Below are 10,210 nucleotides of genomic sequence, written 5' to 3' on the forward strand. Positions count from 1 at the left end.
CGGTACATGGGCCTCTCACTGTTGTGGCCTCTCTCGTTGCGGAGCACAGGCTCCGGACTCGCAGGCTCAGCGGCCATGGCCCACGGGCCCAGCTGCTCCGCGGCATGTGGGATCTTCCCGGACTGGGGCACGAACCCGTGTCCCCTGCATGGGCAGGCGGACTCAACCATTGCGCCACCAGGGAAGCCCCATAGGTAGTCTTAAGAACTGTTTATTGGATGATTAGGGTTCTTCCCCAGTTTTGCCAGACCCCAAACCAGCCCTCATCAAATGGGTGGAGCAGGAGACCCAGCTGTGGGGTACAGGTGCTCAGGATCCCCTGGAGGAGGAAGCCTGAGAGAAAGCCATAAAGATGGGAGGTGGAGGTGATGTCCCAGTGTCAGCTGTAAGGGAAAACGTTTGTTGAGCAAGAAACACCATCTATATGCTCTTTACTGCTGGCATTGCTAATTTTCGCTGACCTGAATTTATGACACCCACTGAAGATTGCAGTCTTGACCTTCTCTTTCTCACTTAATTGGCTTTGAGGCATCCAAGTGGTCACATGATTAGGTCACACTGTATGAATCATCCAGACCGTGGGTCAGTGGCAGTGTGTGAATTCAAGTTTAGGATGGAGGCAGTTCATCTGTCTTCCAGGTCCCTGGTTCCTATAACAGCTGCCCTTCTGGTTGAGAGTATCTCTTCTGGTTGGCCCTGGAGTGGGTGGGAATGTCCCTGACTTCGGGGCCCTCAACTGGCCAATACAGTCTAGAAGGGGGCTTCCAGGGCTGGGTACTCATCTGAATGCTTCTGTCATTGTGAAGGTTGATTCTATCACCTGAACATACATAGGCCTTGGAGAGTTAACAGGAAAAATGGTAAGTTTTGAATCTGCTGTGTTTCCCAGCACTCACTCAGAAAAATGATACGTTTGGAAGGGGTGAGCCGAAGTCTATCTGGGAGTTGTCATGAGGCTCTGGGGTCAGAGACACTGACGTGGCCTTGGAGCCTGTGGCCAAGTCTCTCTGTAGTCAGCACTTTCCCAGGCCTTCAGTCTGTGCCCAGCTTCAACACCTGGCACTCACACCACACCCTCATCCCCACACCAAGTGCAGTCATGCTTTACCTTTACCTTCAACTTGGCCCAGTGCTCTCTGTTTTGTGTTTTTTTCTTTTTTCTTTTTTGACCACACCACGCAGCGTGCAGGATCCTAGTTCCCCAACCAGGGATCGAACCTGTACCCCCTGCAGTGGAAGCACAGAGTCCCAACCACTGGACCTCCAGGGAAGTCCCGGCCCAGTGCACTCTGGAGAGGGACCCTTTACTTACAGCTAGTGCAGTACCTCTCATGCTACTTGCTGACTCACACAGGCAAGCAGGCCTACTACTGTCCCCACAGTGGGAGGTGCTTCAGCCAGAGGCCACTAGTAGACCCACCAGCTTGGTACCATGGCCCTCAGGGTCTGACCCAGGAGTGCAGACTCTGCCCAAGGTTCTTCTCCAGGAGAGTCCAGACCCCTCTGCGAGCTTTCAGCACTACCCAGGGCTCTTCCAGTGTGTGATAAGGATGGGCACTGACAGGTGACAAAAAGCCATCACTCTTAATGGAAATTTTCTAATTTCTTTTGTGTCCTTCAGAGGGCCTGAGAGGCTAAGAGAAATTGCTGGGGTTGAGCCCCTGGGCAACTCTGCACCCTTAGTCCTTACCCTCCACGGACCACCCTACAACAAGCCTCTCTCCTTGGCCAGGCTGACCCCTCCCAAGTTTAAGTCTTCCCCTTCCCTCGTGCTGAGATCAACTCTTTACTTGCCCAGCTCCCCTAGGGAGAAGCAGCCACTGGATACAGGATGTCAGGCGGAAGCCTCAGGGGGGCCTTTGGAAGGAGGCAAACAGACAAGAGCTCCAGAGTGGACCTCAGAGCTGCTGAAGATGTGAAGTGCATGTCCATGAAGTGTGTGAAATGCTGTGACTGATTTAAGTGGCCAAAGGAAAAACATCAAGGCTTCTTAGGGCAGGGTATTTATGAAGGCTTGTGGGAAGCACAGACTAGACAGTCAATAAATGTGCCCGGTGAGAGAGAGGGTTTGGAGGTAGAAATGATGGAGAGAGTTGGTGCCATTTGCTAAGACAAAGACCCCAGGATGGGCAGGTTATGGGAAGAAAGGGATGAGTTCAGTTTGAGCCACGCAGACTCCGAGGTGCTTGTGGGCCATCCATGCCGGGGCAAGGTGGCAGGTGGCTCTGTGATCAGGAGCTCAGGAGCCAAGCTTGAGCTAGAGGTAAATAGATGTTCGGGAGACGTCCTGTAGGGCATGTCGGGGGAGCGTAAGCTTACAGAAAGAGGGTCCTTCCGACCTTTCTCAGACCTCACCCTACTCTTCCCCAGTCGCCCCCACGATCTCCTGAAACAGAAGCTCCCATAATTTCAGGCTTATTAAGCTTCCAGTAGAGAAGGTTCTTTTACCCGCTCCATTTTTTTTTACCCTCAACATTGGGGGAAGCCTGCTGTCACCCAGTGATGGCCAGCGACGAAATTGAACGTCTGAATTAACAGCGCGGAGCGGCCTGGGGTCTGGGCTGGAGGTCGCTGTTCCAAACCTGGGCGGGGCCGCGGCTGCGCCTCCAGCGCGACGGGCGCGGGGACCCGGCGGGGAAGTCGGGCCGCCGCGCCTCCGGGGCCGGGAGCCAGACTCTGGGGAACGCCGCCTCCGGGCTGGTGGCAGCGCCTCCTCGGGCGCCTGTAGCCGCCGCGGCCATGTTGGCTGAGGGCTCGAAGACAAAGCCACCTGGAGACACCGGGGCGGCGTCATCTGGGCACGATGGCGCGGGAGCGAAGTTCGTGGGGCCGCGTTGCCGCCATCTCTTAGGAAGGCATCTTCCAGTTCTGGTTCTCGGTGCACCTTCAGCCACCCGCTCTTAGTGTTCGGCCACCCCCGTGGGCCCTCGAGAGGCCGTCCCTGGTCTCCCGGCCTCACGACGGCGTCCCGACCCTCGGGCCCGGCCACGGAGAGTTCTGGATCGCGGAGGCTCCGCGGACCCCGGCGGGTAGGGGTGGCACTGGCCCGCCGCCGGGGTGGCACTTACGATGGCGCTGCCCCCGGCCCCGCTCCCCGCGCGGGAACCTAACGGGGCCGGGCGCCGGGGGGGGACACCCGAGCCCCTGAGCTTCGCGGACGTGGCCGTGTACTTCTCCCCGGAGGAGTGGGGGTGTCTGCGGCCCGCGCAGAGGGCCCTGTACCGGGACGTGATGCGGGAGACCTACGGCCACCTGGGCGCGCTCGGTGAGGCTCCGCCTGCTCGCCTGCGCCCACCACCCCGTCCACGCCGCCCAACCTCTGGGTCCTGCACGTGGAGTGGGAGGCCCCAGAAAGTCGCGACCCTGGGCGGCGGCTTCCCCCGCAGCGTGGGCTTTGCGTTCTTCTCCCCCAGGCTTCCGAGGCACCAAGCCAGCCCTCATCTCCTGGGTGGAGGAAGAGGCCGAACTGTGGGGTCCAGATGCCCGGGATCCTGAGACGGGAGAGTGTCTTAGAGAAGCAGACACAGGTGAGGTAGTGGGTACTTTGTCCCGTGGGGACTTCCTCTGGGTCTGACCCATCCTGCTACCCTTTGCCAACTCCTTACCTGCTCATCAGTTTCCTCCCCGAATTGCTTTCCCAGCTAAGGTTGTTATGCCTGGTCCCTGCCTAGCTCTGGATTCAGCCTAGAAAAGGGGGCTGTGAGAGTGACCCAGGCATACCTGCCTCTCCACTCCCAGCTCCGCGGTATCTGAGCTCCTCACATCTAGTTGGTTTCTAAGCTCCTTGGAGCTCCGCATCACCCTGTCTGCTGTTTGCCTGCTCTCTAGCTCCTCTGCCACCTCCTCTGTTTTAGTTTACTTTCTTTTTGTTGTATTTTTGTAGCAGCCTCCTTTCTCTTGGCTTGCACGGTTTTCTTCCTCCACTTCATCCTGTCCACCTGTTGCACAGCGCCCAGCCCCTCTGAACTTGTCAATGCCAGTCACCTTCATGCCTCTCTTTGTGCTGCATCCTTACCATCCACTCATCCTCCGTGATCAAGCTAAATTGTTATCCCTCTGACCCTCATTTCCCCAGCCCTGAGGTAGAATGTACTGTGCCCCTGTTCCTTCCCCCTCTGTCTCTGTAGCTTTTCTTACCATCCTGTGCAGCTGAGGAAAAGGTGTCACTCCTAGCTTCCCTGCCTGTACCAAGCTGAGTCCCAGAGGCACCTGTGGGTCCAGAAGGTGCTTGTATCTAAGAGGCTTCTCTGTCCCCATATGGGCTGTGGGAATCAGGGACCAGGATAAGCCAGGGTCTGAGCTCTCCCCTTATCTCTCAGCAGGTTCCAGAGACGAGGAAGAGAAAGGACAAAGAGAAGGGACCGAGGCACTGGGGAAGATCCGTTCTGTGGACCCTCAGCCTCCCGGGCTGATGGCTCTCAAACCCTTTTCTGCTGGGTTTTCTTATGGTTGGGAGCAGCCATCGAAGGTGCCTCGCCGGGGTCGCCCACCACTCTGTGCCCATCCCCCGGTCCCCAGGGCAGACCAGAGGCACGGTTGCTACATGTGCGGGAAGAGTTTCGCTTGGCGCTCCACCCTGGTGGAGCATCTGTACACCCACACGGGCGAGAAGCCCTTCAGTTGCCCTGACTGTGGCAAGGGCTTCAGCCAGGCCTCCTCTCTGAGCAAGCACCGGGCCATCCACCGAGGGGAGCGGCCCCACCGCTGCCCGGACTGTGGCCGGGCCTTCACCCAGCGCTCCGCCCTCACCACCCACCTCCGGGTCCACACGGGCGAGAAGCCCTACAGCTGTGATGACTGCGGCCGCTGCTTCAGCCAGAGCTCCGCCCTCTACCAGCACCAGCGGGTCCATAGCGGCGAGACCCCCTTCCCGTGCCCAGACTGTGGCCGCGCCTTCGCCCACGCCTCAGACCTCCGGCGCCACGTGCGCACCCACACGGGCGAGAAGCCCTATCCATGCCCAGATTGCGGGCGCTGCTTCCGGCAGAGCTCCGAGATGGCAGCCCACCGGCGCACCCACAGCGGCGAGCGCCCCTATGCCTGTCCGCAATGCGGCAGGTGCTTCGGCCAGAAGTCAGCCATGGCCAAGCACCAGTGGGTCCATAGGCCCGGGGCGGGGCGGCGCAGGGGCCGGGGTGCCAGTGGGTTGCCTGTACCCCTGGCCTCTGGCCGAGGGGACCTGGACCCACCCGTGGGCTTCCAGCACTACCCAGAGATATTCCAGGAGTGTGGGTGATGGCCTCAACAGTGACAAGGCAAAGGGTGAAGATCTAGACATTGTTTGAGGCCCAGGGTGGCCTCAGGGGCCTGAAACCCTGGCAGCTCCGGGGAGGCCACAGAATTCCCAGCCAGAGCTGGACCTGCGGGAGGAGGACTGTTTCATCTTAGGTCCTCACGAGCTTCATCTGCTGATACCTTGTTCCCTACTGTTCCAGACTCTAGAAGCCCCCTTTGCTGAGTTCGGGCTGAGGTTAGAACCCCCACTAGACTTTCACTGTGGGGAAGAAAAGGCTGTTTCTAAGAGGATTGAGGTGGAGAACTTTGTTTTACCCACTGACTTTATTGCAGAAGTTAAAAACTGATGGCTGGGTACTGAATGTGGTCTGTAGCAGCCTTTAATTTTTTTTTTTTTTTTTTTTGGGAAGAAAAGGCTGTTTCTAAGAGGATTGAGGTGGAGAACTTTGTTTTACCCACTGACTTTATTGCAGAAGTTAAAAACTGATGGCTGGGTACTGAATGTGGTCTGTAGCAGCCTTTAATTTTTTTTTTTTTTTTTAGCCCAGCCAGCATTTTTAAATGTTATGAATTATTGGTTAAGATTAAAAAATCAGGATATTTCACACAAAAAAACAGGTTTCTGGCCTCTGTTGAAAAATCCAAAGATTTGGCAACTCCATCTGAGCTCCCACAAAACCACAATTGGTGGGAGCTGAGGGACAGTTGCCCCTTTGGATGGAGACCAGGCTCTCCAGTTCAGCATGCCTGCCACTCCTTGTCACCTCCTGACCAGTGTCAGCTGGCACTCATCATGGCTCCCCCACAACTCTCGCCAACATCTCTGGCAAAGCAGGCCCTCTCCATCTGGCATTTTTCTACTCATTTACATGACCTGTTGGGTTCCTGTAGTCATTTGAGTTTGCAAACTGTAGTCTACAGCATTCAGTTGTTCTTGAATCAGGAAGAGAGCATATTTGTAAAAGGGTGGCAGGAGAGAAGTAAAAGGAAGCTTATGTTAGATCTTGGCTCGTATTGCATTTTATGGTTTACAAAGTACTGTCTTGTCCATCAACTCATTTCACCCTCATAATTGCATATGGAAGGAAGCACCTTGCTTGGAGAGGACAGCCCATCAAGAAGAGGCAGTCAGGACTGAATTTTTTGCCCCAAATGGAGTGGTGTCTCCACCTTAGCACAAGTCAGCTGACCTGCACTTCCTGTTTTTGAAGGGCAGGGGCCTGAGAGACCCCTCTAGTACTCCTTGGGCCTCCCTCGGAGAGCCCTATGGCTCAGGCTTTGCTATTCTAGGCCCAGCCAGGAGGGCCTCATCACATTTTTGAACTGGAAGAGATCTTAGCTTTTCCATCCTTTTGCATTTGGGGACACTGAGACTGGGGGAAGCTGAGCAACCTATCCAAGGTCACACAGAGTGAGATGCTAGGCTTCTTTGTTTCCTGCTGTCTTTACCATAACACTCCTGAGTTCCTTGTCAGTGTCTCAGCCAGGGTTCTGGAAGCATCTTCCCACTCCCTGAGATGACACCCAGGCACTGACCTAGACTAGGGACAGAGCAGCCCAGTGTTAGTGAAGCCCAGGTACAAGATGAGTGACAAAACAGCCACATAGCCAACAAGGCAAGGGAGAAACCAGCCTTAGATGAGAGTTCCAGGGCCAACAAAATCAAAGCTTGCATCTTCACTCTCTTTAGGACCTCCATCACCAACAAAGGGGGACAAGGCCAGGAACATTTGGGGTTAGTAGCCAGAGGAAACTGTACTATTCTATATTCCCAAGCTCTGCACAGAATCCCTCCCCCATCACCCTGTGACTCCATCATCCATCTACCACTCATTCCTTTGTGGTCAGAGTCCAGCCTTGTCCAGGTGATGGAAGCAGCCAGCCATGTGCAGACCCTTTCTTGCCTCTGGTCAGGATGACCCTTCCCCTCAAGTAGGAGTAGCAAGGACTTATGTCCTCGGTGGCCTGTGTGCACTTCCCTTCTGAGAACTCAGCCCTGTGTCTGGCCTTAGGAAGAAACCAGATTTGTCAACCTAAAGAAACTTCTAAAGGAAGAGGTACAAAACTTGGGGAAAAGACACTGTTCACGTAAAGTGATGGACTGACTTGATTCCAACCTAATCTTCCAATCTGACCCCACCAAGATCTCTCTTAGACTAAACTTCACCAGGAGGATTGGCTCATATGCCACCTGTCACAGGGGGAATGTGGGAGTAAGGAGAGGCACCTTGGGAGTGAGGAGAGGCACCTTGGCAGTAGTAGCTACCTTTGTACCATCTTTTATTCCCCTAGAGAAGCCAGTGTCCAACCCATCCTTCCCCTGCCCCTCAGCACTGCCTGGGGGAAGCTCAGCCTGCAATACCACTTCTCAGGTCAGCCTCAAAGCCAGATCTGGACCCTGTCTGAGCTTGCCAATTAAAGGTATAATTAGTACTTTCTCTGAGTGCTCTGAAGTTTTTAAGACTTGCGTAGGGCCCCCAAACCAGAACCAACTCCTCTGCTTCCTGCCCTCGTGACCCAATCCCCCCCCCCCCACTTAATATTTGAGTATCATGGAACACTTAAGCCTCAGCCTCATCCCCTTCTTAGCTCCTCACTCCTTGGCACAGATTCTTCCCCTAAACGTAAGGCTCCCTTTTCTCTCCACTACCACAGGTTTTTGAGGCTCAGCCCTTGAAGCAATTTAAGCCAGGAAGAGGGTTTTCCTAGGGCTTCATTGGTGCATCAGGAGGAATGCTTGTCTGCACCAGTGAAAACATGAGCCCCATCCACATGGCCAGAGGGAGAGGTCAAGGCCATGACCACATGGCCCCTTCCTAGTTTGTCCAAGCCATGTAAAGGATAAGTATTGATTTGAGCTCCAAAGACCCCTAGATTTGGGGGGAATATTTGTTTATGTGTATCTTTCTAGGAACAGTACGTGCAAAGACGTTTATGACTCAGAAGCTAAAACCTGCTCTAGGCCAATATTTTTCAAAGTAAGGCCTTTCTGCCACAGAATCACATGCAGTTATCTCTTCAAAATGCAGCTAGCTCCCTGGGCCCTGTCCCTAATCTATTGTATCTCCAGCGATGGAATCTTATGGCTGCTAAAGTTTGAGAGAACCACTGCTCTGAACATAAAAATGTTATTTTCTAGCTGCACTTAGTGTTATAAGAGTAGGGGTTGGTGTCAGGGCCTGTTCTAAATGTGTCAGGCCAGCTGATGACTTCGCCATACACAAAGACTCCCATTTCCTTTGTTCTTCCCAAAGGGGCCTGTGTCATGATTGGTCTCTTTCTGGGTACCTCAAAGCTTCTTGAATATACCTGGGCATCTCTTGTAGCATCTGACAGAAGCCCTCTTAGAGGGCTTGTCCTTTGCATGCAGGGAGGAAGCAGATCATACAGAAGCCCCTCTCACACAGAACCTTTGTCAGGACTCTCTTGGGTGTGGGCCAAGTTGGTTGGACCATAAACTGTGGCTGCACACTGAATAGCTCTGCCCAGGTGCTGCTGCACACCGAGGGATGATGCTGTGGACAAAGTGGATGCCCAACTTAGGACATGCATTTTGTCAAGTTGGAACCCTCATCAGAGTCTTTCCTGTGCTTAGAGCCTATCCCTGCTATGGGCATGTGGCCGGCAGAGGCTGGCTGCCTCTTGAAGGTCCACTGCATAGAGAGGATAGGTGCTGGAGGAGGCTGCCTGGAAGTTGGCCAGGTACTAGTGAGACTGAATTTCCACATGGAAATACTGGTGCCAGAGCAGACTGAAGCCCTGGCCCAACTTCTGCTATTCATGGGGCTTGTGGCCCACGCTATGAAGAGTGCAGGCAGGGACCATGTCAGAGCTGGGGCTGGAGGACTCGCCACATACTTTGCAGGGGACGGCTGCTCTCCTGTGGGAATTTCCTGGTGGATAAGCAGGTAGGAGGTCAGAGAAAAGTGTCTCATGAAGGAGACCTTTGTCTCTCATTTGTGTGCTTTGGGGATGACCAGGAGGTGGCCCAGGTCCAGCTCTTCCCATAATCACTGCACTTGTAGGGTGTTCTGCCAGTGTGGGCCCTCTAGTGCTGGACCCTGTGAGCCATTCTTCATGAAGGTTTTAGGACAGACAGTGGGATGGGAGAGAGGCATGGAGCTGGAAGCTGATCCTCTGGAGGGCAGAAAAGGACTCCTGCTTTATTTGTAGGAAGGTATCTCTATCTGTGATTCTGTCTGTAAGCCTCTACTGAGAACTGAGATCACATCTCTCCAGGCTTTTCTCCTTTGGAATTCTCCAAATTCTTGTTCTCATCTTCTTTCAGGAGAATGGAAGATGCCATCTTTCCTAAGTAGTTTCCTCCTTTCCTTTGTCTGGTAAGGCAACAAGAAAACACAATCTATGGTTCCTGCATCACTCCCACAGAGAGAATTTGGTTCATTAGTTGTCAAGAACACTACCAGGGCTTCCCTGGTGGCGCAGTGGTTGAGAGTCCGCCTGCCGATGCAGGGGACACGGGTTCGTGCCCCGGTCTGGGAGGATCCCACATCCCACATGCCGCGGAGCGGCTGGGCCCGTGAGCCATGGCCGCTGGGCCTGCACGTCCGGAACCTGTGCTCCGCAACGGGAGAGGCCACAACAGTGAGAGGCCAGCGTACCGGGGGGGAAAAAAAAAAAAAAAAAAAAGAACACTACCAACTAGTTTCAGCAGCAAGGGTAGAAGGACAGAACTGGATCCTATTAAATTGTCTTTCCAGGGTCACTTTTCCTTTGATTCAAAGCTGCATCTAGGGTAGCGTTTCTCAGGTTCCCTTCCTCTACAAGCCTCTATCCGAGTCAGACAGGACTGGAGAGTGGTTCTCTCCTATCCACTTCCACTCCTGAGAAAATCCAGGAACCAGGGACAAAGACTCCAAGGGATTGAGTTAAACTCAGTCTTTGGGGAAGGTGGAGGGGAGAGGCAGGGTAACAGAAGAGGAAACAACCTTCTTTCTGCGGCAGGATGCCCCCC

General features: G+C 54.3%; 1 protein-coding gene across 2 annotated transcripts; it reads left to right on the forward strand.

The window, feature by feature from the left end:
• Positions 1–3,069: 3,069 nt before the first annotated feature.
• On the forward strand, positions 3,070–5,236 carry LOC103085780 (zinc finger protein 764). Of its 2 annotated transcripts, none has more exons than XM_007452726.1 (3): positions 3,070–3,265; positions 3,414–3,527; positions 4,320–5,236. In XM_007452726.1, exons 1-3 carry the CDS (start codon positions 3,070–3,072, stop codon positions 5,234–5,236), a joined length of 1,227 nt encoding a protein of 408 aa, XP_007452788.1. The 2 variants fall into 2 exon arrangements, with proteins under 2 accessions (XP_007452788.1, XP_007452789.1); XM_007452727.1 differs by having other exon boundaries at positions 4,323–5,236.
• Positions 5,237–10,210: the final 4,974 nt, after the last annotated feature.

The sequence above is a fragment of the Lipotes vexillifer genome, unplaced genomic scaffold (assembly GCF_000442215.2).
Source record: "Lipotes vexillifer unplaced genomic scaffold, Lipotes_vexillifer_v1.1 scaffold426, whole genome shotgun sequence".
NCBI lineage: Eukaryota > Metazoa > Chordata > Mammalia > Artiodactyla > Lipotidae > Lipotes > Lipotes vexillifer.

Coding starts and splice junctions, on each gene's coding strand:
- LOC103085780 (XM_007452726.1), top strand. CDS start 3,070: ATGGCGCTGCCCCCGGCCCCGCTCCCCGCGCGGGAACCTAACGGGGCC. Junction 3,266..3,413: donor CGGCCACCTGGGCGCGCTCG/GTGAGGCTCCGC, acceptor CTTCTCCCCCAG/GCTTCCGAGGCACCAAGCCA. Junction 3,528..4,319: donor TCTTAGAGAAGCAGACACAG/GTGAGGTAGTGG, acceptor CTTATCTCTCAG/CAGGTTCCAGAGACGAGGAA.